This window comes from Balearica regulorum, chromosome 9, assembly GCF_011004875.1.
Source record: "Balearica regulorum gibbericeps isolate bBalReg1 chromosome 9, bBalReg1.pri, whole genome shotgun sequence".
NCBI lineage: Eukaryota > Metazoa > Chordata > Aves > Gruiformes > Gruidae > Balearica > Balearica regulorum.
Window position 1 is genome coordinate 27910087 of NC_046192.1, and position 27773 is coordinate 27937859.

Sequence of the window (27773 nt, forward strand, 5' to 3'; positions counted from 1 at the left end):
AACTGTTTAGCTTTTGTACCTTCACCCCTGCAACTCTGAATACGCTGTGAGCAATACAATGTCTTAAAAAGCTCATAGGGAGTGAAAGGAGAGGCCTCCAAATGGCCCACTAAGAAAAATATCTTCAGCATTGCACAGGCTTTTTATTGCTGGTGCGACATGTAAGGCAAATGGTCGTCATAAACATTACCAGCCTTCCTCGGAGCCCACAGGAAAGCAGCGGGCATGGTGCTGTCAGCATCCTTTCCTGACAGGCTGACAGAGCAGCAAGGCCAGCCGCACAGCCATGGGCGTCTGGGGGTTCCCCCTGCCAAGGCCCTGGGGACAGCAGAGGCAGCAGTCACCTTCCTCAGGTTACGGCTCCGGTTCATTGCCATATTCCCGCTCTTTTCTGTCTGTCAGAGCTCACGCTTGCTGGTTCCCTATAAAACTCTCCTCAGTCACCCACAGGACTATCAGATATACGAAGTTATAATTTTGAAAGCAGAGTTTTAGACTTAACCTCTTCCAGCAGAGGCGCTTTCCCTCACGGCAGGACTTTCTGTAGCCGTCGGTACACCGTGTGTCAGGGAAATCAGAGTAAGTACCGGTTATCGCCTCCCTGCCGTTAGGTTCCGTTAGCCAACGCAGGTGAACGGCCCGTGAAGTTTATCGCAGATTTTTAAAGGAGAAAAAACAAGTGAGCCAAACCCGATGACTTCCCTCCCCCCCCCCCCCCAGGGAAGGTTCCTGAACGCTCTCCCCGGCTCTCGGGGGCGGTGGGTCCCTCCCCGGGGCTGTGAGGAAGGGCGGTGCCGCCCCGCAGCAGGTGCGGCGGTTGCCGCCGTCCCGTGGTGCCCTGAGGCGGCGGGGCCGTCCCGTCCCGTCCCGCGCGTCTCCATGGCACCCGCCGCCGGCAGCGGGGCGAAGGTGAGCCCGAGGGGCCGCCTCGCGTCCCCGGTCCCCGCCGGACTGGGCTCGCCTCAGCCCGGACCCCTTCTACGGCTCGGCTCGGGGAACTCGGTGAGTCCCGCCGTGAGGAGACTCTACCGGGACGGTCCCCTCGCCCCGCGGCAGCCGTGAGGCGAGGCGGCGCAGAGGGGCAGCCCTGAGGGAACGGCGCTGAGGGGCAGCGCGGCACCCCGCCGCCTCGGAGCGGACACACAATGGAGCAGGTTGAATGGGAGCGGGCGCGGGGCCGCGGCAACACCGGGGCTGGATCGCCGACCTCAGCCGCCGCCACCGCTCCGCTGCCGAGCGGGAGTGCGCTCCGCTCCGGGCAAGCACCGCTCCAGGTTTCCCCTGCGCTCCGCGCCGGAGGGCGGGCCGGGGCGGGGCGGGGTGGGCGGCAGCGCCGTGCGTTTGAACGGGAGAGCAGGTTGAGGCGGCGCTGGACGGGACCGAGCTGAACCCGGTGCCCCGTGGTGAGTGCGGGCGGGCGGGAGGGACACTGCCCTGCCGGGGCGCTCCGAGCCCCCGTCCCTGAGGCGCGGGCTGTGGCTGTGGCGCGGCCCCCGCGGGGGCTCCCTGCGGCAGGGCTGGGCGGCGGGACGGACCTGTCCTCGGGCGGGCGCGAACTGCCCGCCCCTCTGGGAACCTCCGCCGGGCTTTCGTGTGGGGAGTTAACGCTGGGTTTTCCCGCTGTTTGCTGCCGAAAGTTAAGAAGAGGGTTTACAAGGTGTAACTTTTTTGGGTTTTTTTTTTTTTTTTCTTTCCCCGATAAAAAACTGGTACCGAGGGCTTTTCCTCGGTGCTCCGAGGTGTGCCTGGTGTCGGCCGGAGTCACAAGGGGCTGCTCCAGCGGTTGCGTTGGCCGTATTTGTTGTGTTGATTAAATAATGAATCATGCCGGATAAACTTCCAGTCGTCTTTTGAGCTGTTTGCCCCCTCCCTTGGGGGTAAAACCTCCTTTTGCCATGTGGCGCGGGAGGTTCCGCTTCAAGTTGTGTCAGAACAGTTTGGAGCACCCGGTTCGGTGATGAGCTAGAACCAGAGAAAACGGCAGCCTCTTGGTATGCCTGAGCCTTAGGCCAGACCGTGTTAAATGAGGCTTAACGTAATATCCTGACCCCACTGAGGGGGGCCGAGGACATCACCCGAAGAGCGTTGCAGGGTGTAACGCTTGGTCCCGACCCTGTGCTGAAATAGGTGGGAGTTGAGAAGAGTCAAGCCTCTTCTTGCTGGATTGAGTCCTTCCTAAAAATAACTTGTTTGAGGGCTGATAATCTACTCCATAAACCATTTTTCAAGAAAAAAAGAAATACAGTGAGCTGGGAAGTATATGCCATGCATGTTATAATTGTAATTGAATAACTCTCTAATTCTGGGAACTCTAGCTGACCGAAAAGTGGGTTTAGAAGTGTTATTAAATTCTAGGGAGAAAGATATAAGCCTTATCTGATGAACTAGTCATAGGCTCTTTGTTTACAGTGTGCTTTAACTCTTGAGTTATAAAGCACAATGTTTGCCTGTTTTCAGTGGCCTAGCCTGATTTACTTGTCCTTGGGACTTCTGGCTCCTATGTTACAAAACTTAGAGGAAGCAAAAGAAAACTTTATGTGTCTGTTGTTCTGAAATGCGAAAGAATACCTGTGCATAACATTACTGAAAAGATAGACAGGATTCAACCCTGCAATGAGACACCTAAAATAGAGATAATGTGGTATATGGAAAGAAAGTGTGGACTTTTGGGGAGGTGAGAGACAGCAGAGCGTATGCACGCTGTTTAAAAATCTCCCCATTTCTTTGCACATTAGCTTTCTGGAATAGGTTTGAGAACACTTCTTTTTTTTTTTTTTAAACTTTGAAAGATGCTTTTTCTAGATTTAAAAATGGGAGTAGGCTGTTACAGAAAAAATGTTAAGTTTGATCAGTTGAAGATGCGTGATTTGTGAAAAATGATCTGATCAGTTGCAGATGCTTTCTGGTTTTATGCTACCTATTGTCTATAAAAATGGGGATCAGCTGGTGGTTTTGGATCAAGTGGTGCACAACTCATTATTTTAACAATACTGGCTCAGCTTGGGATGTTGCCTAGGGAATTGATTTAATGTTTCTGTCCTTTCACCCTTTGAGGCGGGTGTCCCACGATGACTTTGATCAAAATCACCAGTATTTGTAAAGGAGAATAAAATTTTCACTCCATAAAAGCAAAGGAGAGGTCACCTGCTATTAACAGATCCCAGTTTTGCATGAGTCGATCTGTAATTTAAAACACTGTCAAGAAAGACACATGGCAGTAAAACAGTTTTATGATAAGCATCAAAACACAGAATGAAAATTAGTCCTCTATTCAGTATTTAGCTTCCCCTTATTTCTGGTAAAGGCTTTAACGCTGAAGCCGTGTATTTCTGTGGGCTCTACAAAGTAATCTTTCTATAAATAGAATGGGTTTCTTTTTTTTTTTTTTTTTAAGTTGTCACCTAAGATCCAATTCAATTTAAATTGATAACCTAGATGGCAAAGCCAGGGCCACAGCTGCACAGGGTGGTGTGGTGGATTTTGTTTTGGGTTTTGTTTGTTTGCTTTGTTTTTGTTTTTTATTAAGTTTAAAGAAGTCTGGCTGTTAAAAATATCAGAAACGCTGCAAGTTACGAAAGTAGAGGTCTGTTTCCTGGTCTGTTAAGAGACCTCCTGTATTGCCTTCAATAGGGCAGTTCTTCCTGCCTGTGTCTTCAGAGGAGGTAAGACTGCCATGCATAATTGCCGTGTGGGCCCTTACAGAAACGCAGTGCTTCAGATTCACTTGAATGTGAAGCGAAGGTGCTTTACGAACAGAGTTATTTTGGTGTTTTCCTCTTGATGTAGTGGGATGCAGAGCATGTTCCGAGCAATCATCATGGCTATTGTACTGAAGGGTGGTAAAGCCACTAACCAGCAAAACGTGGTTCCCCTGGGCGATGGAGCAGGGCTGAGCAACGTGCCAGAGATTAATTGGTTTGAACTACTGGGTCTGGGCTGTGCCGGGGATAAATCTGTCTTTGCTTCCAAGCCCATAAGCAGAAGGTGCTTCTACTGGAGTACAGCTGAGGCTGGCCAATGTTAGAGCAGACTGATCTTATGGCCGGGAGGGAGGTGTGTGTACTCTTTCTGTTTTGGGTGGGTTTGGTTTTTTTCCTTTCTTGTTCATTTTAGGAAACTGGAATTGTTTTCTGTAGCAAAGGTGGGTTTTTTGGTCCAGTCTCCATGGACACTGAGGGCATTATCGTTACTCCAGAGAGCTGAGCTTGTCCTCCCCTTTCCTGACTTATGGGGCCTTTTGCTGGTCATCTGGCATTACAGAAGCACTATCTAGTTGTACCTGGGTAGCTGAGAGTGGAGCTCTCCTCTACTGTGGATAAGCACTTCCTGAGGTTCCCACAAGAAGTGGGAGTACAGGGGAGCAGAAGGGAGAGGTGGGCAGAGCTGCTGACAGCAGTTTGGCAGCAGGCACCTGTTGCAGGGCTGGAAGAAGCCAGGGACGTGATGCTGGGGATGCAGCAGGTGCCCTGCAGAGGTTTGGGTCCACAGGTGAACAACGCAAAACTGCTTCAAGGGCATTTGGCCACATGCATGAAAGGAGTGTATCATTCTCGGCAAGAGGTGTCCATGTGAGTCTCTTCAACTTGAAATAACTCAAGGTTGCTTGTAGGACATTTCAAGTGGAGACAAGCTGTTGTGTCAAGTAGTCTGTGCTCCATTATGGACTTGATTTATTGGAACTGACACAAAGTTCATGTACCCACACACACTGAGCGTGACCAAGCGTGTCACGGAGATGGAGCATGGGATGTGTCAACTGTAACTGCATGGGCCTAAAACGGGCGTTGCTGATTCTCGTATCAACGTGTGTCCCATATTCTTTGCTTGATCGTAGTTCTAGCCATGGATGATTGACACATTGGTTGGCAGCAAACTTGGTAGTGTCTCCGCAAGAAAAAATGGAAGAATATTGTTAATTATCATCATTTGACACAGCATACACAAAGGGGCTTGTATGAAATGTCCGCTCTTTGGGGGACTGCATATCAATCGACAAGTAGCCAGACATCATACAAGATGCAGATGATCTGTGCATGTGGCTGGCTGTGTTGGCACAAGTTCTTTCCAGGCATCTTATTTTTATCTTCACTGAGTCCCTGGAAATTTATCATCTCCAGCATGGGAGGTAAAGTTGGATTTTATTTTTTTCCTCCCCTTGTCTCAGTTTTTACCTGGAGAATGGAGGCATGAGCTAGGAATCTCTGGGAGTTCACAAACTGCCTCTGAGATTAATCAATTCCCCTGCGTTTGGGACCATTCGTATTGGGGTGGATGGCTCTTGGAGCTGACAGTTCTGGGTTTGCTGTACATTCCTCTGCCTACTTTGAAGGAAGTGGTGGTGTTTATAGAAGAAATTGGAGTAAATATAAAAGAATCTCAAAGAGTATAATTGAATCTGAAGATGTGGTGTTGATGATGCACAAAAAAATAGCATTGGCAATGTGGTGAAGTGAGTTCTCACTCTGTAGATTAAAATCTCCAGTGTAGAAGGACTCTCGCATTAAACACCTAGGGTTTGAAAACCTCTGCGTAGCAAACCCAAAAAATGATTTGGTGTACAGAGAGCTGGCAAAAGCAGCAGAAAGGTGTGCAGAGTACTGGAAAGCCGTGTGAGGAAAACATTGATATACACTTATTCATACTTACCAGTTCCACGTCTGGTGGGATGACTGTTACGCTGAACACAGGGTGTGCAATGTAGGTGTCTTCTGAAGCGGTGCCTGCTGAGCGATAGAGGCAGCAGCATGCTGCCCTCCTGGAAATAATTCCTTAAATAAGAGAAAAACAAATTCCGTTTAGGCTTCTTGAGGAATGGGGAGCAAATGCTAATTCCCTTTCAGGGTCTGTTGCCATGGGGAGTCAGTTGAAATCCTTTCTAATGCCTTCCTCTGCAGCAAGTTGTGCTGACACATGCTTTTCATGACTTCCCAGAAAGAGCAGAGAAATGACTTGAAACAAAAGCTCCATCAGAATTAACAGCCCCAGGAAGATTAAGGTTTGCCATTTGTTAGCTGGGGTAGGACAGATAAGTTGTCCGTTATACAGGCTAACGCAGCTCGCTGGCCTCCTGCCTGCATTGGGTGGGCTACGCAGGGGGAAGGGGTGCTGGGTAACTTGTTGGCCAGACACCGCATGTGGTGCTGTGCAGCGAAGTCTGCCTGCTCCTCTCCTGGGAAGTGAAAAGCGTAGTTTATGGGGAAATTGTCCTCTAGCATGATCCAGTTTAGGTGCTGTTAGGGTTAGGCTGAACCCTGCAGACTGCTAGTGCCATTAGGAGGGAGCTGTCAGCCGCTGCCGCCTGCTTTCCGTACCTTCAGCACTGGCCAAGTGAGGCTGGGTACAGTTTCCCAAGTGACCCTGGCAGAGCGTTGGTACCGGGACAAGGGGACAATGAAGAGAGCTGTGGTCTGATGCGGCAGTAGCAACGTCAGTGATGCTAATGCTATTTCTGGCTTGCTGATGGAGATTGTTAGTTGCCATAAAATGAACAAATATTTAAAAGCAGCTTTCTCAAACTGACAACAGAGTCTGTCTTTATCTGGTGAATGATGTATGACTGTTTAATGCTCTAATGGGAGAACAGCCAAAATACCAGGTTAAAAAAAAAATATTAAAAAAATCTGCATTTTCAGGAAATCCCATCTATCTAAAGAGCATGTAAATGCAACATCTGTATCCCAAATCCAAACTCTTTTGTGATCTTTTCCCTTTGAATAGCCAACTCTTACTTCTAAGAGTTTCCAGTTGCTCCCAGCAAAATCCACAGGAAATTTTTCTTTGCTACCGTGCTGGCTTGCACACTCTGGCACCCTTACTGCCGGTGTTGTGCCAGCACAGCTGGTCTTATGGCCTCATGGCACATGAGATTAGGGAACTGCTCTGGCAGAAAAATAAGCCAAACAAAAATCTCTTATTTTATTCCTTCAGGCCAATTCCTAGAGAAATGAGAAAAGGGTCAGATACTGGATGTGTTTGTTTTCTGTTACCAAGTATTAACAATAATCTTTTTTCATGCTTGTTGTATTTATGGATAAATACTTTGTGTTGAAAAGGGAGTGTAACTTCAGGGGTACTTCTTGAGCTTTTTGCTTATACGAGAAGAAACTTTAAATTCTGGAAAATATCCATACGTTTATGAAATAGTTTACACCATAGGTGGGTGAAACTTTGGTTTTTAAGTGACACCAATTTGTGGGCAAAAACGTCTTTTTTTGTATCAGCAGTATGGATCTTTTGTCCGATGGAGTTAACATGCCTTGCCTATTCTGCATGGCTCCTATACGTGTAACTTTAGCAACACTTATGCAAGTTATTTTGACTAAATGTAGATATTTAATGCTGATTAAAGTGGAGATTTGCACAGATAATGTTTGGAACCCTTAGAGCCTGGGTTTGTATGACAATTAAATCTGAATCTGCCTGAATTCAGACCAGCTTAAATGCTTAGCAATGTCTGGGTGACTGTTAGTGGCTTAGCAGAATAAGAAGCCCAAGACTGCAGATGGGTGGATACCCCATGAAATATTGTCATATTAGGATTTTATAATCTCTTCAGATTTGGTTTCAAGTCTAACTATGGCTAAGCTTTTTATCTGATGGCTACTTTGTTTTGTGGATACAGTTTAAAAAAATACAGCCCATGTTGTCCAGCAGCTGGTCTCTGAAAGCTTCAAGATTGTTCCACCAGAGGGTTTGTTGATACTTTCTAAAGAAAAGCACAAACATGAACTGGAAGCAGCAGCTATTTTTCTGATGTGTAAAGCCTGAAAAGAAGTTCCTGTTGATGGCTACTGATAAACTAACCTAGGAGAAATCCTACATCATATTTTAACATGCTCCAGGGAAAGAAAGTTGGTGAGAGCATAACTTTTCCTGGTTGCATGTTGTGGTGGAAACAGAATTGCAAATAACTTCACTCCCTCTCTTCAGTATCTGTTATTTTGTAATATTAGAATAACAAAGGGCTGAGCCCTTGGACTATTGAGAGCATGTTCTAGGATAAGTGTCTGTCTTCCCTGATTTCCATTGCAATGTGTATGCCAAGCTGCTGAGTGCTGATGGCACCTTTAGAAATGATGTAGTGCTTGATCTGGAACATACCTTTATAGGAATAAGAGATTGTACAGAGAGACCAACAATTCATCTGGGCAGCCCTTATTCTGTTCCTGAGGTATGCAAGTAAATCTTTTGCTTACTCTCAAGCTTAAGGTAAGTCAGTTTAACCTACATAATATAGATAGATAATATATGTAGATAAAATTGCTTAGCTTTTGAATACTACCTCAGTATTCTCAAAGGAGAGTTCAAAGTAGCATTTGTACTGTGATTTGGTGTTTCTTTTTTCTGTTAGCAATAACTGGATGCCCGTGATGGCAGTCACTGGGTGAGATTCTGGGTGCCCCCCACCACAATCACAGCTGCCAGATTAGACCAGTGTTTCTCTCTGGACCAGTATATTCCTGCTACTTAGTGCCAGCCAGATGGTCTTTCTGCACTCCCATACAGATGTCTCTAATGCTTATAAGAGTGCTCTCTGGCCGCATCTGGAGCTAATACAGTATTATTTCCAATCACACGTGTAGTGTTTCCTTTCCTTGTTTCTGCATTGCTCTTCTCACTTCTAACCTATTTCTTTTTTTTCTTTTTATACTTTCCCTTTATGTCAATTGTAGCATCCGATATCTCTGAACTATTTTTCACTATAAAATTTATCATTAACAGATGCAAGCCTCCAAAATCTAGAGCCCTCTGAATATTCAGTGTTTTCTGGACTTTCTGTTGAAGACAGAATTGCCAGGCACGTGCATGTTGTGTTTTTGGTGTTTTTTTTTTTAATTTGGTAGAACTTTTTCAAAAACATTTGGTTTTACCATACACCATTTTGTGCTAAGGAAAAGTATAATTTTTTATAAATCATACTTTCAAAATGTGTTCACTGGGTAGATAGTAGAACAGCGAGCAAGCTCTGAAACTGGAGCTGTGGTTTTGTCAGAGGGAAGTACCAGTGAGCTGCAGTATCTGTCCTGTTAGTGGGAACCATTCATACTATCTGATTGACTTAATGTTATCTGTTGAAGTGCTTCAGAAACAAGAAGAGGAGAGGGCAGGTGAGATTAGCAATCTCTCCACCCTGTATACTGCTCAATGAACTACCAATTAATCTGTCTGAGCGCTCTCAAGTGCTGTGCACAGGACTCAAACCCAGTTCCTGTCTGATGCTAAATAGACGTGTGCTTAACACCCTCTTCACATTCAGGACCTGCACAGTGTCCAGGTTAAATATTGCAGATAAATATTTAGATTATGCTGCTACTTTCTGGAATAGTTTAGTGCTAGCCATAATAGTCAGCATGAACTCAGAACATGTTTTGCTCAAGTGCTGCTCTTTCTCCAGCTGCTGGTATGATACTTTGTGATTCCCTGGAATGAGTGCCCTACTTCTCTGCACAACTCGTGAAAGCATGGGGATTTGTGCAAGGGGAGAAACCACAGAATGTGGTGAGACCAAGGGTGTCAGGTGTTAGGTTTTGGTGTTAAGCCTCTTGTAATAAGAAGCGTCTATCACAATCTAGGCAGGGCATATGCATCCTCTGCTAAATTCAGAAGTATCTTATACATGCATCTCTACAACTTTTATAATCAAATAATTTCATAAAGCATGCGTATAACAAAGCTTTCCTTGTAAGGAGTTTACCCACTATCTTGATAACAAAAATAAACATATCTGTTCATTTCATCCACCTGTATCTACACAGATAGATGTATATGCACGCATACACACATGAATACATAAGTCTAATTTATTTTTTGTATCAAACTTTGAGAAAAATCAGTTTACTTCCATTAATAACTCTTTTGTAAAGTACAGTTCAGTAGCACTAATCACAGCCCTTCTCTTTGGAAGGATGTCTCATGGAACATGGTATTCAAAGTACTAAAAAATGCAGCTGACATATGTTTGATGGAAATTAATCAGCTAAAATAGAAGCTACAGTTCCTTCAAGTTCCTTTGTTTCTGCAGACCACATAATGGACTTCCTTGCTCAACTTACATGTTAATATGTTTTATCCAGATGTAAAATAGATGGATTCTTGACACACTGGAGTAATGTCTCTTTGCTCAGGTAGCAAAGCACCGATTGCTTTACCCTTTGGAATGAATAGCGTCTTGTGCCAGGCTCAGGGCTGAACCTGCAGGAATTTTGCTTGTCATGAAAGAGTGATACCCCTAAGTTGAAAAACCTGCAGAGCAGAAAATAGTATTTTCAACTCTTTCTGAATTGGTTGTGTTATCAAGTAACTACACAAACTGATTTTGAACTCAGATTTGTATCTGTTCAGGATTTTGGTAACTTTTTTGCCAAAACAGTTTTGGTGGTACAGTCCTTTCCTACTTAAACATAATGATATGCTTACTGGCACTTTTTTTTCCCTGTAGCTTATTCTACATGTATAAAATAACTTATACAGGTATAGCCTGTAAACATTCTGGTCTATGACATAGATAGGATGTTCTTTTTCTACTATGTTGTTGCAATGGTGCAAATTTGCGTACATTTAAGTTCCTAAGTGCACATTCATTTGAAATGATGGTATTTGGCCCAAATTGTGTGGTCAGTTGGGTTTTGTTTGCTTTTCTTGGTACAATACAGTAAGGCATGATCCTGGCTGGGCTCTCCCAGAGCTCTGTAATGGAGAAAGCAAATAACTTTGAGGGCCATCCAAATAACTCCTGGTGTTTCTTGCAAGGTTTTCTTACAGGATGTTTGTGTCAGCTGACGCAGCCGCTTTGGGATTCTGCCTTCATCCCTGATGTGCCAGGGAGAACCTTTGTTCTAAGGGGCCACCGTGGTGTGGGAGAACCCTTTGTGCAAGAACAAAGCAGTATTGTATTGGCATGAGCCGTGAAAGGGAGGGGAGGGGGCTGAAGGGTTTCTTTCAGAGGCACTGCACATATATATCAATAGCAACATTTTCCACATAAATCCCACCCTCCCTGTGACATGAGTTCTGTGTGGGAGCTGAGCAGGAGATAAGATCTCTTTTTATTTTGTGTAAATTCTTAGTGATGAATATTTGATATGATTTTCTTAATTAAAACATGATGCCACTTGTATTTTTTATAGCCTAAAGCAAAAAGCCTGGCAGTAGGCTGGACCACGATGGTATAATTATTCCTACATTTTAAAAGTAACTAACAGCTTGTGCCTTACTAATTAACGCTAGAAGAGTGGCCCTAGTTATGGCAAACTATAATGAAAACTCATGGCTGGCAAGGGCAAAAGTCCAAGAAATGTAGAAGATGAAGTCTGGCAGAGGTAACGGGTATTACTGCTTAGCGTTCCAAATTTTACTAAAATACGCCTTTACTGTAAACAATACATGGACCATACCCAAAACACATGCTGTAATGGAGACTGTGATAGTTCTATGATAGAGCAAAACAGAAAGGCATTTTTGGCTCACACCTGCAGCAGATCATTCAGACCACCTCTCCTCCCCACAGAGGCAGCAGTGGAGAGGCAAATCCCACATCTGCAACAACAGTGTCCTCACAGAAACATTTTGCATCTCCTCTGCAAGAGAAATGTTGTAGATACCAGATTAGTATTTGCCTATCAGTCTCCAATATGTAAACATCACTTCACGCTCTTTCACCAAGCTATTGGCTTCAGCCCCATGCTAGCTGCTTCTGCAGAACAAAACCTTGCCACCTCGCAGAGCTGCAGTCTGGGCACTTACAGCAAGCTGTGCTATTTCATTTGGGGGGGATTTGCTACTAGGCCTCCCTGGAAGTAGTTTTATTGGGAGCTTGAAAGGCAGTGTCCTTACATCCTGCTAGTGGTTTGCTCCAAAGACAGTTGGAGTCACTTGTGCCAAGCGTGGGTGAGAAAGCAGCTGGGTTGACCAGGGTGAAGGCGGGAGGGAGGGAGGGAGGGAGGGAGGGAGCTAAAATGGGAGACCAAAGCAGGCTTCTAACAGGAAGGGGTATTTGGACTGCTGAAATGAGTGTCTTGAACTTCATAAAACTTCATAGCGAAAGGAGAAGGAGAATCCAGTGAAGGGATTTGGTGTCGGAATGGGAGATCAAGGATTCCATGGATTTTTTTGTTTTGTTTTTCCAGCAGCAATTACCAAAGAAATATGAACTGCTGGTTTGTTTGGCTGTAACTGTAAATGTGCATAAAAGGTTCTGCTGGGTGGGATGGATTTTTGCATGGTCCAACTTGCAAAACAAAATGCTGAAATCCTTTGAATGGAAGTTCAGTGAAATGACTCAAACAAATACAGCCTTGTCTTGAGTTACAATCATCAGCTTATTAATGAGTTAACTTCTACTGTTTAGGTCTGAAAATAATTGTTCCGATTGTTGCCATTGTCCCAGATTGCGGCAGTGGACCAGCCAGTGGCTGGGATGGAAACGCTCCCGGGGCTGAAGAGGGTTGTTTCTTACCTCATTGTCAGTGATTGGCTTCAGCCACTTGCATTGCCCTCGCTTGGCTGGTCTTCGTTTTGCGCTGGCTTGCGGCACATTTCCGTTTTAACTGGTTTATAAATATTATTGGCTGGATCCAAGAAAAATTAGCAGTCAGGGACTTGGCCTCGCAGAGCTCTGGGGCCTGTGTCCAAAAAGATTGCTCTCCACTCCCAACACGTATTGGTGATAGCATCTGCGGCAAATTACCCGTGAATGCTTCCATGGGCTTGGCTCTGATGCTGCTGGCCTTAGAGGCAAAACTCCCCCTGCGACAGTGCTGGGAGCCTCAGCCCGGGCAGGAGAGCAGGGAAGGCAGGGGCCAGCGTGGACCCATGCAGGAAAAGGTTGCTGCAAGGCTGCTGTGTTCTGGGAAGTTCTCTGCAGCCTGCCTCTGCAAAGAGATGAATCCCAGTCTTCCTCTGGCGCAGCAATGTGGGCTTCTGCCCTCTGCTAAAGATGCTTGCTTCAGGCAGCGTTCAGGCTCTTAGGTGCACTGGTTGTGCTCTGGGGTGGCCTTGGCTGGTGGCATTTGCTGGGAAGGGTATTTATCCCACTCATTCTGTTTGGTCCCATTGGTGATTAGTTGCGTAACGGGGGTGTAATGGAAGCAGGGAGGCAGAAAATATGGTAAAGCAGATTGAGAATTTATCCTGTGCTTCAGCACAGGGTAGCATTGGCGCTCTGAGTTGAGAGCATCTCTTCCCTGTGCAAATCTGGGATCCCTTGGGGCTGGAGGACACAAATTTCACGTGGCTGATGTCATTGCACTGCTCAAACTGCCCGTCTGCTGGAGAGTTCATCTTGAGCTCCCACGGGCAGATGTCTGCCAAGAGCAGGGGAGTGCTCAAGGGGCGTGTAACACTACTCTCTGGTCTCACAATCAGGAGGTACTTACCTTTGATTCGCCTTTCTTTTAATAACCTTCACTTGAGGATTTATAGTTACGCAGTGTTGTCTGATGTCTGTACTTTGTTAAATATGGGACAGCATCATTAAATGGATTAAATTGATCATCTCTCCACGGCGCTACAATAGCCTGGAGGGGCTGTGGGGGCTGACTGTAACAGCGGGCAGCCATCGCGGGTGCAGGGCCTGCCGGGTGGGTGGGCTCACTTCAGCAGCCTTACACTTGCTGGTTGTAAGCGTTGCTGGCAGCGCGGGTCTGGCTCTGCCCAAGTGATCTACCCGCACCCTCTGCCTGTACATCCTTGGGGATGGGCAGGTTTGGAGAGTGAGGGACTATGATTATTGTAATGTTGCTTTGTATAAAGCTACTCAAGTGTTTTTGCATAAAGGGCACAAGTAAATACTCTAATAGTGCTTGGAGTAGTTATGCATTTCTTGTAAATTAACTCATACTGATCCGTACTGTGTTTCGCTTTGTAGGGTCACTGCCGTTGATGGTGAGCAGAAAGTCATCTAACAATGAGCTACTGGAGTCTGGATAAGAAAAGCTGTCTGCAGTACTGCAGGCACTTCTTAGTGGACAACGGTGTGTTTCACGGTAAGTTACACGTTACCTGGTACTTTTGGCTTCTTGTGCTTCCTGCCGTCAGACGCAACTGGTATTTCCGAGCGGCGTGCGTGTAACTTGCTCCTCCCAGGGCCGATTAGCAATCGGTCCTGCGCAAGCCCGGCGTCGGTAACGGCTCGGAGGCCAGGCTGGCTGTGGCGGGCTGCGGTGCCGGGGCTGCCGCCCCCCGTTAGTGCCGTGGCGGCGGGGACGCACACACTCATCCGCACGGAGACGGGCTGGCGCCAGGGGGCGCTCCGGGACCGCCGCCCCCCCCCCGGCCCCGTCGGGGCGGCCCCGGGGTCCCGGCTGCGGGCGGGCCGGGGGGGGGGCTGCGCGGAGAGCCCTTCCCTCCTCCCCGGCTGATCTGATGGGGGAAAGCGGGTCGTCCGCGTCCCGTCCCCACCCCCCCCCCCCGCCCCTGTGGCTGAGGCCAGCCGCACGCAGGTGCTCCCGGCAGGGAAACCCGGCGCAAGGGCCGACCGAAGCGTTAAAGCCCGGAGAAGGGAAGAGCAGTGCTTGAAGCATAGGCAGTGTACAGAATGGCTTCGAGGTCAGATGGTGATTGCGTTTTGGAGTGAAACGGATTAATTGTGTGCACGCGGTCTAGCACTGCCTTACGCTTAGTCTGGTAATTTCCTCCTGAGGCATTTCTGGAACCGCTCCAGCAAAATCTGCAGGTATACATCTTTTGTGCTCCTAGCGAGGAGGAGTTGAAAGTGTCAGGAAGAGCTTTACTTCCAAGCATTGATCAGACATTTGTGCAAAATAGATGCCTAACAGTGATCCCTAATTAGTCCCCTATTGACTCCTTACATCTTAGTCTCTTGCCGTTACAGATTACATGTTATGATCATTCAGTTGTTGAAGTATACTTCCAATAACAAAGGCAGGAAATACTCTGAAGATATTTTGGCATTAAATACTTCCTTTTCAGGACCTCTTTTTGTATGCTTAAACTTGATATATCAACTTAACTAGAGAGCACGTGTGTTCCCCAGGGAGGTTTCTCTCCCGTTGCTGGGCAGCTCTACCCTTGGGCAGTGGGTAAGGAGTGGTGCTGAGCCCAGCCCTTGCTCCTGCAGTGGGTGAGGGACCACCAGGCTTCAGGAGCCATCCCTGCCTGCAATAGACTCCTGCAGGGCTACTCTGCTGGGACAGCTGGACCTGTCCTCTTGGCGCAGTGACTTCCTAACGCTGTTTGAAAGGCCCAAGTTTTGTATTACTTATTCCCTTTGAGATCAGCGATTAAAAACTGTCACTTTAGGGCAGATTCATGGCACTGTTAATAACAATGGGATGGAATACCTATAAATTAAAGATAGAAATACTTATCTTTTTCAAAGGCAAAGGTAACTTTTTCTCTAGAGAATGTACATCTCAGTTTTCACTGTGTTTGTCAGGAATCTGGGAAGTTTGCAGCTTGCGGAACCACTATGCAACCCACTGTAAACCAAACAGTATCTACATTTTTGTCACTGGGGTTATGTCACCATCGATAAAGCTAATGGTGTAGTGCAAGAATTAATCGTTTGTCAATTTGTGCATCTTCTTAACGAAGCCTTATTCAGAGATAATACCATTTTCCCCTGTACTGCTTTTTTCTTGCCCATAGCACTGCTAGATCTATTTGGGACACCAGAAGAATGTTAATAACTTTTCTGTAAGTCAGGCTGACAGCAGCATTGTCATATTAATTCATCTGTGCGTTACATTTGGGACATGCGTTACAGGGAAGATGGTTCATGAATCTGTCACTGGTGAACCTGTCATGTCCGGGCACAACTGCTCTGCTTCTCAAATGAAACTGAGCTTCGTTCCTGGGATTTATCAGGCCACTCGTGCGGTCCCACTGATTTTGGTGGAATCGTGTTCCTTCTGAGTTGTCTCTGACATTGTGGAAGGACACAGTTGTCTCTGAGATGTCTTCACCCAGATCCCCCTTCGCTGAGTTTGAGCACTCTTGCAGTGTTTTGGTAAATGCCTGTTAACCACACTTTTCTCCAGGCAACAGTCTGCTCTCTAGCATGATTGTATAACTGGAGCAGCTACGTTTTGGATGTGTATTTTCAGTTTTGCCATCCCAGATCAAGTGAAAGAAAAGTCTGGTCCATACTCTGTGACTTGAGGTGGTATTTTATAGTAGAGCAGCACGATGTCTTTATCCTGCTAATGGCACAAAGACTGGATAATGATCCATTAGCACTAAGTCCAGTAATCCATGAACAGCTATCGGAGTGATGAGTCTGCAAAGTGATAATCATCTAAAGTAGAAGACATAATTAGCAGGAATTGTAGACCAGAAAGATTCTATGGCTTAATTTATTTGTCTTTCATTCATGACCAGGCAGGATTAATTATTTTTCCTTAACAGAATCCTTCAGGGCTTCCCATTTGTCTCTTCAACCTAACCAAGACACGGCAGTGACAGTTGCTTTCACTCTGAGTTTGTGGAGGGAGTTGAAGTCCTGCCGGACAGTGACAGAGGTGGCAGTTCCCAGCAGCATGACATAAAGAGATATGTGCGCATCCTCAGGAATTGGCACGTTGCTCCTGATGCTTGAGAGAAGTTGGTTTCCTTTAGATCGTGCTAATATAGATAAAAGGGTTGGTGGAGTTTTTTTAAGGATTTGCTTTTTGTCGGTGAGCTTTCTGATCTGGTAGGTCCTGACGAAGGGCATTGGGTCGGTGGGGGGGAGCGGGCTGGCTGCTCGCCCCTTTTCCTGATGGCAGCCTTGTGATTAAGGTTGACCAGTTCTCTTTGTCTCAGAGAGACCCAGTGGGACTGAGCAGTGAACTTTGGACTTTGCATGACTAAGCGAATACCAAACAACTAAATTGGGATTTACCTGTGTGTCAGATCATGTTTTCTCCAGCAGATGTAAGGAAACTGTACTTGTTTAAAACTTTTTTACACCACTGGGAAATTAGGAAATAAAATCTAATGTGACCTCTACATGGGAAAGATGCTATCTGTTAGCAAGGAAAGTACTGTGATCCAACCCCTTGTGATTTGCTGATATTTCAGTGCTTGGACAGGTCTACTGTTTATTAATTCTCATTTACGCAGTGTTTTCATGATTTTTTTCTTTTAAATCATTACTATTATAGTTTCATATTCTGACATTGAAAGTATGACTCTCATGGTTCTTCAGGGAGCAAGCACACAGAGCTGTTGATTAGCTTATTTTTCTATGTTTATGAATGCTAATATTCTGTAATTGTTAAACAGAAAGAAGCTGTGACATGTTTAGCAAATAGCTGATATTGTCTCAGCAGTTCTGAAAGCAGCTGTTCATACTTATCTTATTAGTCAATTACTTATGCCAATTACCTTCTTAAGTTCTCTCAGAAATATAAACCTTTTTTTTAAATCACTTTTCCATAATTGTAATTAATTCTCTTAGTCTCTAATTTTATCTTCTGGCCTCCCCACCTCTTTCCAGACCTGTGTCAATAGGGACTTGACCGCTGTTGGTCAGATGTCATATTAATTCAGTCTTGCTCATATTACCTAAATGACACTCTTTTGTCCAGAGCAATGAACTAATTCAGTTGTATCAGGCCTGTCTGGAATGTCACATTACAGTGGCATGGTTATTATCTGTAATTGAACCTGTAATCTGGAACAACTGTTGCACCTCAGGTGCAAATCAGCCAGATTAAAAATATCCCACCACATCAGTTGGTGTTCTTAAAAAGCACGGGAACATCTTTCTCTGTGAGAGACTTCAGGACTGGAAGCATCTGCAGAGGCACACGATAGGAGCCTTTCCACTCAACTGCATTCATCTCTGGTGTTTCCTTCGTACCCTTCTGAGACCTGCGGAGCTTTAAGAACCTGAATAGATGGTATTCCTTTTGTTCACCTCCAGCTGAGATGTTAAAGTGCAAGAAACCCTTGTGGACTGCATAAATGAGACTGCAGAAGCTTTATGTTTATTGGGAGTAGTTTAAACATCTTGTTTTGTGTTTAAAAATAAAATAAAAAAAAAAACCCCACCAAAACAGGAAACAACCAAAAAACCCAACACACCCCACCCCCCCCCCCCAACAAACCCGCAAAAAACAACCCAGAAAATCCAACCAAAGGGGAAAGGAAGCCCCAACTTAGAGCAGAAACGCCCAAGTGAGACTGCAGTACTGTAGGTATAAGCTGTTGGAGTGCATGGTGCCTCTGCTTGAACGTCAAAGAATGCTGGAAGATGAGCAGTGAACACTTCTGCTCTAGTGTGGGAGACCATCAGCTGCAAGCAAGGAGGTGGTGGAGGACAAAGCATATAAGATATGGCAATGGGAGGACAGCACCTTGCTCGTGTGATGCATTAGTTGCAGGCAGGTGCAATTTTGAGTGTTGTGGAGTAAGATGAAGGTGTTACTGCTGTGAGGCCCAGCGCTGTTCTGGTCAGCAGTATTTGAGCAAGGGGAGTTGGGGAGCAGGCAGAGAAAAGGATTGCAGAAGTGGCGACGAGATGAGTCTGGTTTGTTTACCTTGGAAAACTAAAGACTGAGAGACTGAGAGGGGATGTGACTGCTGGCTATAAATGCATTGCAATGGGAAAGCTCAGGGAAGAAGAGGCTTATTTGAACTGATGGGGAAAGTTGGCACAAGAGCAAGTCAAAAATTGTCTGTGAGTATATAGACAGGCACAGGAAAAAATACTGTACTTTGAGGTGGAGATTGGTAAGTTTTGGAAGAACCGTTAAAGCATCTTATCTGTGCTCTTGCTCTGAAGTTGTAATTAGTAGCAAGCAACATATTGACCAATGTGAATATAAGGCTGGAGAACTATTTAAGTGGTCCCAACTCAATTCCTGTGTACAGTAAATAGCAAATACAAACAGCAGTGTTTCCATTCCATTCTGGAAAATGCTGCTGTACACAGATCAGGCTGCTCTCTACCACAGTATAATGATGCTTTGAGACACTTGCATGTTGTTAGGCAAGAAAACGTATCGATACACAACTGTGTGCCTTTCCACAGGGCTTCAATGCTTTGTCTTTGAGTAATGACTGAATATTCATACGTGTAATGCTGAATTGCTATGGGCATCAAAATTGCCTAAGGATTTCTCATAAAATTATAATTTTATTAGGAAAAGCTGCTAATAGCTGTATTTGCAGGATATTAAAATTCTTATCTGTTTATGTCTGAAATTTTTGGTTACAGAAGCGGAGGGTGCTGCTGTGTCCTGTACTCTAGGGAGTCTTATCTGCCTAGAAGCAAAAATGTCAGTTTTCTTCAGTAACAGCAAGACACAGCACTGTGTGCGCACACAGAAAATAACAAACTGAAGACAGATCTGGGTTTAAGCTATTTTAGCAGTTTCTGTAGAATAGAGCAGATGAGCAATTATAATGTTTGGAATAGCCTTGAGGACTTGGTGAACCTACTTTCTTTTCCTTCCTGTGCAAACGGTGCCAAAATACAAAGTGCATCATGCCTCTAGGCTTGGAAGAAGATTTTTTTTTTTAATTTTCTCAGGGTTTTCAAGCTGTAAAAGTGGATCATATTTTGTTTATTTGCTGGCAATAACAATGTAGGAATGGCTCTATTATCAGACCAAACATCCATCTACTTTGCTAGCAGATGTTTGGGGCTAAAAGTATAAAGGAGGGGGTAAATAACAACAACCCTTCCAGTGGGCCACGCTCCTGCTGGTCAGCAATGTAAGTATTTCCCCAGCCAGAACCTACATCTAGATCACTGCATTTATTAACTTTACATCTGGTAAGCTTTTTCTAAAGTGTTTGGTTTTTTTTTTATTCACTCGCTCTTTTGACCATCTGGGGTTGTTAACTCAAAAATTTATGTTGGTTGGTGTAGACCTAATTGTGCCGCATTCAGACAAATGGCTGGAGCAGGTTTGGTTGCTCTATTACCTCACCTTTCAGAGACCGTTGACTGGATGTGCTGAACCGAGGGCCAAGCCTGTGAGGTAGATAGGTACTTAAGTCATGTTAAGCATTTTGGTAGCTTTGAATGTCTGCATTCTAATGTCTCACTGAGGAAATGGATGGAGAACACTGTGGTGGTAACACTTTCTTCTGCCCCTGGGAAAGGAGAAGTGTCAAAAACAGGAACTTCATTCTAGACTTCAATATTGAGGTCCTGAGCCACTGCAGTGCAGCTTTGGTGCAGTGCTGCCGTGGATATCGATACTCTCACTTACCTCAAATGGCACTTGAGATAGACCACCCAAACATTTGTCTTGTGCTGGCACTAAGCAAACAATATTTTTCAGTAATTATTTTGCTGTCTGACAACGTGCAGTGACCTGTGAACTTGTAAGGGAAGTTGCTGACTGCTGATCTGGATTCCTGCATGTGCTCTTAGTCTCTTCTCTCAGGAATATCCAGCTCGTCCTTCAAAAGTTTCTTCCAAATCTCCTACTTGTACATGTTCCAAGTTAAGAGGGGAGAGACACTTAGTCCAAGGCAATTGCTTATTTTGTGAGATCATCTCAAAGATTTCCCAAATGTAATGGATGCAATTGTGCACCACCTTTATTAGATGAACACCTACTGCTGTTACACAATGAGTTTTGGATAGATTCACAAGAGATTGCTTACGACACGTGTTATTGTAGTGTTTTTCCATCTATTTGAGAAGCTGAGTTTTTGTGCAAGTTCTTGTAGGATTTTTTTTTCGCTTCAGTGATCTGGAACTTTTTATGTTCCCATTCATTGGGCATAAAAGTAAAACATAATGCATTTTATACAGTAAAATGGTCTATTTTGGTTATTATTTGGGGCAACAATATTAAATCTTTGCCAAATTGCACATATACATTAGGCCTGATGGGCAATGCTTTATAATTAGCTCTGCTGAAGCCTTGTGCAAGCTGTACGCTTGAGGCTACAGTGCTAAAGATGCCAGATATAGACTGCAGAACTCAGGCTTACATCTAAACAGTGAACTTCAATTTAAGTTTTATAATGATGCTTGGGAAAGCAAGACAAGTTAATAGTGCAGCAATTTATAACTGAGTTTATGTTCTGATTAACATGGAGAAATATCCTCAATTCATTCCTTGAGACAACCAGACATAACTGAAATACACAAAGGGCATTAAAGAATTTATTTATTAAAGTTCACATAGATTAAAAAAGTGCCTAAAATGCCTGAAGAAACTGCCTCTCGGTGCTTTGTTGAATGGGTAATTACCTTTAAGAACCCTGTGTCTATCCCTAGATGCATCTTTTGGTGAAAGGAAGAGTTTCATGTGTAAGATCTGTCTCGAGCCGGTGTATCAGGCTGTTGAGTTCTAATAGCAAGTGGTTTCCCTCCCTTCCTCCTTCTTTGTATGTTTGTCAGCTTGCCAAAGAACCATGTCCTCATTCATGACAAATGAGTAGAGTTGATAAAAGCTTTAATCTGATAAAAATGGCAAGTTTTTCATGCAGCTAGCATGAAGTTTTATTCATTGCTAGCTGACTTTTCACGAGGAGGCTGTATTGCAGTTTAGGTCTAAGATTAAATTTGGATGATGAATATGAAGATGTTGTTATCTTCTTATTTCATTGTCTACTTACTGTGAGAAGTAAAAGTTCTCTAATCAGCTTTACTTCCTCTTAAGCAGAATTAGTCTTTGTACCAGTTTCCAGCTATTTTGACAGTGAAGAAAGAAAAACCAATGAGCCAGAAAATTAATATTCTTCTGATGCTGTAATTTCAAAACTATTAGTTGAATCATATTCCCATTTATTGGAAAATGAATATTTTGCAGTAGAACTTCCGCTGTCGTGTGTCTGTCCAGTAATCCAAGCCTTGTGAGGTATAGGGTTTAGTGTTCAAAAATTGGGCTTCCTTTGTTTGCAATTTGTCAAAGGCTGGTGCTTTTGGTAATCACTTTTCTTTAATTGTGAATGGGGATGCGGCAGCTGCCCGGTGCCACGGGCAGGTTCAGGTGCTGCCAGGCCGTGGGCAGGGAAGGCAATCTCCTGTGTCTTGGGGTGCAGGCAGGGTTGCACCGCAGCTGGTTCTCCAGCCGCGACTGCTTCATAGGGATTGCACAACCCAGCAAGAGAATTGTGCAATTCTAATTTCTGAATCCATATAGCATTTAAGCACTTCTGGTTTTAAAATGAACTTTATTCTGAAGACAAAATAATAAGGAATGTGTTAGTGATTGGGCAAGCTTTCTTATGGAGCAGCTTTGGTGTTAAAGATGCTTTTATATAGCTCCTCCCATAATTAATAGAATGATAGGAGTGTGGAGTAATTTGCACTTAACACGTTATCAAGGGCAATCGGATATATCAAGAACTATGGAGTGGTGACAGTTTATTTTTTGTTGTTGTTGAATTGCAACTATAACACATCAATTTGAATGTAAACGTATTGACAGCTATCTAGAGGCTTCAGAGTGATGACTTCATCCATTAATCTTGTGAACTGAGGTGTGAACCAGTGGTGGGGTAGTGATGTAGCTCTTCAGTTTCCCTCATTATCACTGAGAATGACATTTATCTCTGCAGAGCGAGACTTCAGTTGGAAGTGTGAGTAGAAGCACAAACTTTGACTGCAGCCAAGAACAATCCTACAGTGGGTTTGTGGGATTGTACAGATTTCTAGATGTAGTCAACCTATATCTTGCAGCATGCTGCGATCTATCATGACATGTGGTAACTGTGGGATGTCTTAATATTTCTGTTAGCAACAGGTAAGAAATAATGATTTCTCAGTAAAACATGCCAACTCCACTTGTATCTTGCCTCCCATCTCACTCAAGTTCTACAGGCGTGTAGAGCTATGTTTTTCTTTTTTTTTTCCTTCCTCCTCCCAGTCACACTGTATTGTGTAACTTTTTCCTAGCGTGCGCTAGACAAATTCTGTCCTCTTTTATTGCTGTCACAATCCTTGAGAATACAGCTGGGGATCCCTTTGGTGCACTGATGTAAAGGTCACTGTGTAAAAGCCAGCTGAATAGTGAAACAATTAGAAAACACAGTAAATCAAAGATGCAAAGCATCGTGTATGGAGCCTACTTTATTCTTGCCATGCTTTCCAGCACTGTGTCCCCTTGGGCTCCATCATAAGTAAGTGCAATTTATGCAAGTCTGAATGTTTCTGTCATTGTTCCACACTGCCTATAAACCTACTGATTTCCGTTGCGTTGAGTTGGTTTACACAAGCACTGTGTTTAGCCAGTAGCACCGTAATTTTTTATAGCTACTGGGAGAGTTAGTGCTCGGCATCTCGCAGGAGACCGCTTGTTCTTACGAAATCAAATGCTCAGTGATGCACAGACTAAACCACTTGCAGGCTCTGTGCTCTAACTGGCCCGATTCTGCAGAATGGCTGTTCCCCTTTAAGTTAGTGACAGACAGGAGGAGGGGGCACAAAACCTGGGGGAAAAGGAGTTCGGTCCACAGCGGTTCTCTCCTTCCGCCTCACAGAATCCTGTGGCTGCAGATGCTGGGAGTTACTTTGGAGTGAGGATGGTTTTTCTCTTCTGCATTCAGCCTGCATCACTCTCCCATTCTTTAACTGAAGTATGGTAATCTGTTCCTGACCGGCCTCCCTAGGTGCCAGCAGGATTTTCTTGTGCTTGCCTATAGAGCTCCGCTTTCCAGGCATTACGCACACTTAATGCCCGGAGCGTCTGAATCGCTGTGCTATGCATGCGTGTCTCATACCAAAAGTAGTCACTGCTCTTGCATTCCCACAGCAGCAGCACAGAGCAGATGCTTCCAGCTTCCCTTTCAGCCTGTGCTTTTCGGTTTTGAAGAAAGTTGCCTAGTATTGTCTCTGGATTTGTGCTTTCCCGTCTTTTTGTTATGGATCACGAAGATTTTGTCGTTCCTCATAAAGAGCAGTGCTGGCAATGTTCTCCTGTACTTCTAAGGATTGCTTTCCAAATGTTTCAGCTCTGGAGACATGAAGATTAAATTGAGGCTTCCCTGCAGTGAGAATTTCCATTCTACTTGCCAATAATGCATGAGTTACAAATTTAATGGCAGACCTTGAAGTATATAAAAATTTAAGTCCAGAAAAAGGTAAGGATGTTTGAGTTTGGAATTAGTGTAGTAAGAGCTCATAACATTTCTGGAAGTGCTTATAGAAAAATGAGGTTACTTGATCCTTGGGATTGTTAAGTTACATTCAGTGTTTATGTGGACGTTATTAGTATGATAAATGTATGTATGTATGTATATTCCTGAATATTTTAGAGGAAAACTTGGTATTTTTGTATTGACTTGAAAGTACATTTCTCCATGAAAACATGTGGATTGTATGTGAGATACTGCTTCTATGGTATGGACAAACTGTACTTGTGTGTCATCTTAAATTATTACAAATGTATTTGCCTTTAAAAAAATTCTTGACATTTTCATCTATTGGCCACTTTGCTGTGGCATAGCTTTTTATGGAAAAGAGTTTCTGTTTGGTTTTGTGGGTTTGTTTTTTTTTTTTTTTTTCTAGTAGCACTTATAAATAGTATAACATGTATGTAAATGATGTGTAAAATTCTGATCAAACAGCATTGGATGAGAAAGATGTGTCTTTTCAAGACCTGTAGGAGGATGATACAAAAAAGGAAGACATCTTGAATAACTTTCTTCAGTAACTTGTAGTTTATATTGTCTGATTGTGTTCAATTTAAGTCAGTGCTGGATGGAAAGTGGTAATTAGCTTAAGCCTCTAAGTGGATATAGAGTAAATGTTATAGAGAAGAGAAATCATGGTAGAAAAAGCTTATTTTTGTATTTTGCTCATCCTTAATGATGTTGGGGTTTGTGCTTTTAAAGAAAAAAACTTACAAAATAAATTTAGCAGAGCCGGCTTGTCAAAATTGGGTAGTTCAGAAGACATTTTCTAACATTATCTGTAATTTAAAACCAAACTGATTAAAAAAAAAAAAAAAGCCACCAAAAGTCATGGATTGTACTTTGAAATACTATTTTGCCCACTATGAAGCATGTTAAAAAAAAATTAAGGGCAGTGTTGGGGGTCGATAGATACTGATTTTTTTTTTTTCTTTGTGTTTAGCATGGATGATTTTATTTCATAAATATTTTTTTAACTAGGGAACGTTACTGGAAATAGACACAGCTATTGTATAAGAAATAAGTCAGTTATTAGTATGTCTTCTCAGGGAAGGGCCTCCTGTGTGGGAGTTAGTATGCTACAGTTCTAAATGCTGTATTTTTATTTTGGAGGTTTTGGTTACACAGAACTGTACCGAACCTATCTAACCATATGCATCAAAGCTTAATGTAAAGGAGACCAGGTGTTACTCCATCTGCTCTCTGAGATGCAGAAGGTAATGGATATGCCCCTATTTAATAATTTACAAGAGCTGGATTATTTGAAGGGGTGGGGTGGTTTGGTTTGGTGGGGGTTTTCTTGGGTTTGGTTTTTTTTTAACAGTCCTAGAAGAAAAGCATCAGGTTTAATTTTTGAAGCTCATGTAAACGTGTGTGTATGTGTAGATAAACACATTTCATACCAAAGTACTCAGTTGATGGTGAAATTCTGTTTGAGATCATTTTGTAGTCCCTTTTCCTTAGCTAGATATAACAGCCACTGCTAAATTTTTGTTAATCTTTTCCAGTTAGTAGCACTACCATTTCTCTGGTGGAGGCAGTTAAGGGATGCAGAAGCAATGAGAACAACGCAGTGTCCCTTGCGTCCGGGTTTGGCCGCTTTGGTGGCATTGCAGCAGTGCGTGTGGGGTCACGGCTGGGCTCCTGGGGTGCCCCCGCACGCAGGAGGGGTGACATGGCCCTCTGCAAGCGCAGGCTTCGGGTGCTGTGTTTTGTGGGTATCAGTATATTCGCTTGCTTGATGGTGGAAGAGGGCCCGATCTCCCCCTTAATTCAGGCTGGTGATTACTTTAGCTTGCCGGCGTTGACACCGATAACAGCAGGATCACACCCCTTGCACAATTTATGCGCATAAGAGCGCTCGTATGATAGCGCCTGGATAAAGGGATAACTGACCCAGCGGGTGCCGTGTGTGCCGTCGCTGGCCACCTGTCAGACTCTGCTCCGTGATGAGCGCTTGCGGGAAGCAGCAGCTCCGCACCTGCCAGCGGTTTGGCCGTAAGTTCATATGTGACTGCTAACCGCTGAATGGGAAACGCGCTTGTGCCCAAAGAGGTATTGGCAGTGGGGGGTTAATGGCATGGCATGGCGTGGGAGGGGCAGTACAGGCTTCCCTTGGTTCTGGGTCTTCGGCTGACAGGTGGTGGTACTTTCTAGTTATCTTCTTGTTACTGCTTGAGCAGAACACTAGGGATGCAGTCGGTACAACTAAGCGGAGAAACAGCAGTGAACTACACCGCGTTTCAGTCACAGAGACTATCGCAGCAGCCTTTTTAAGGTCATCATTACTGGTTCTTTGGGACTCTTTGTGTCTCTCCAAGCACCTGTAAAACAGGTATTAAGTATGGACTCTAGAATAGTAAGTGATATATAAAGGAATTAGCTCAGAATGGCATACCATTCTGAGCTGATATCCAAGGCATCAACCTCCTCCTGTGAAAAACTTTGGTCTTCCACAGGTTTAATTCCAATAATGGCTTGAATCTATCACAGCATTATGTGCACTTGCAATCAATTAGTATATGCACATGGCAGCTTCGCAAGGTTTAAAGCCTCTGGGTTTTGGCGTGTTCGGAGGCTGTTACCTGGTGTGAAGCGAAACGTGTCACCTGCCAGCCTGAACGGAGTGTCACTGCCGTATGGCACCGGGCCATGCCGGGTCCCTCCATTGGACCAGTGAGGTTTTGGGGGATGCTGGAGCTGGATGCTGAAGGCTCCATGAGAGGTATCTAATCTGCTTCTGCAGACCCAAGGAAGCGGTAGACCAACTAGTAACTGGGTTATATGCTTGTTAACTACTTTGTATTCTTGTTTGTTTGTTTGTGCTCATGAATTAAATACACTTTTGCTTCATTAAATCTAAGAACACTGTCATCCTGTGAAACTGAAAAGGTTCTTAGGGTTTGCTGAAGATCTGTGCCTTTCTGAAACAATGTGGCATAAACTTAAAACTGTTAGAGTAACTCTTTCACTGCTTTGATGAAGACTACAATGGCCAAATGCTATATTAGGATCAACATTCATTGATGTCAGTGTCATGGCATGCAGTAGCTTGGTGAAACCAGGGGATGGTAAAGGGATCTTGCTGAAAGAAGAGTTCACAGCTTATTCCAGCACTGAGCTTACCTGCAAGAGTAAGTAAGTATGTGCTTGTTTTTCCTCTTTACCATACATTTAGCAGGAGTCCCTTAAGAAGCTGATGTCTTAGAGGACAGCCTGTCAGTGTGCAGGCAGCATTTGGTGCTGGTGTGCGTGCTGCTTAGATGATTGAAATTAAAGTTCTGGGAAACTATAAGCCGGCTTTTTTATACAGGTGGCAGGAAACCCAGCTCTAGGTGAGGAAGTTTGTGCTTGTTCTGTGTCAGGTTATTGGTATCCTCAGCAGTGTAACAGATAACTGATTTGGAGACATTTCACATGTTACCAATAGAAACATTGATCAGCGTGAAACTCAGCTGCACAAAACATCATTATTTTGGGTAATAAAATTACTTTGGTGTTTGAGACTGTTGATTCATTGTTTGTCCACAGATGACTCACTGTCGGTGACTTGCACCGAGGTAGTTTGAGAATAGAATAGATAAACATGTTTCTTTAGCAAAATGACTTTGAGGAGTGTGAATAAATTAGTTCATGTCATCAGTTGCACTGTAGTCTTCATTCATTACTTTTAAAGGTTAATTAACTCCACCTTCGGTTCTACTCTGCTTTTTACCCTCCTACTCTCT

At 44.2% G+C, this 27773-nt stretch overlaps 1 protein-coding gene across 3 annotated transcripts in view; it reads left to right on the forward strand.

Annotated features, from left to right (window-relative positions):
- Positions 1-1328: 1328 nt before the first annotated feature.
- PLCH1 (phospholipase C eta 1) overlaps positions 1329-27773 on the forward strand; it is a 79763-nt gene continuing 53318 nt past the window's right edge. For 2 of the 3 annotated variants that reach the window (XM_075761710.1, XM_075761711.1), the window contains exons 1-2: positions 1329-1403; positions 13865-13982. In XM_075761710.1, the coding sequence (XP_075617825.1) occupies positions 13904-13982 (79 nt within the window). In that variant the 5' untranslated portion in view covers positions 1329-1403; positions 13865-13903. Of the gene's footprint in view, positions 1404-13864; positions 13983-23880; positions 23995-27773 lie in introns of those variants that run through there. The other variant, XM_075761712.1, reaches the window with a different exon arrangement.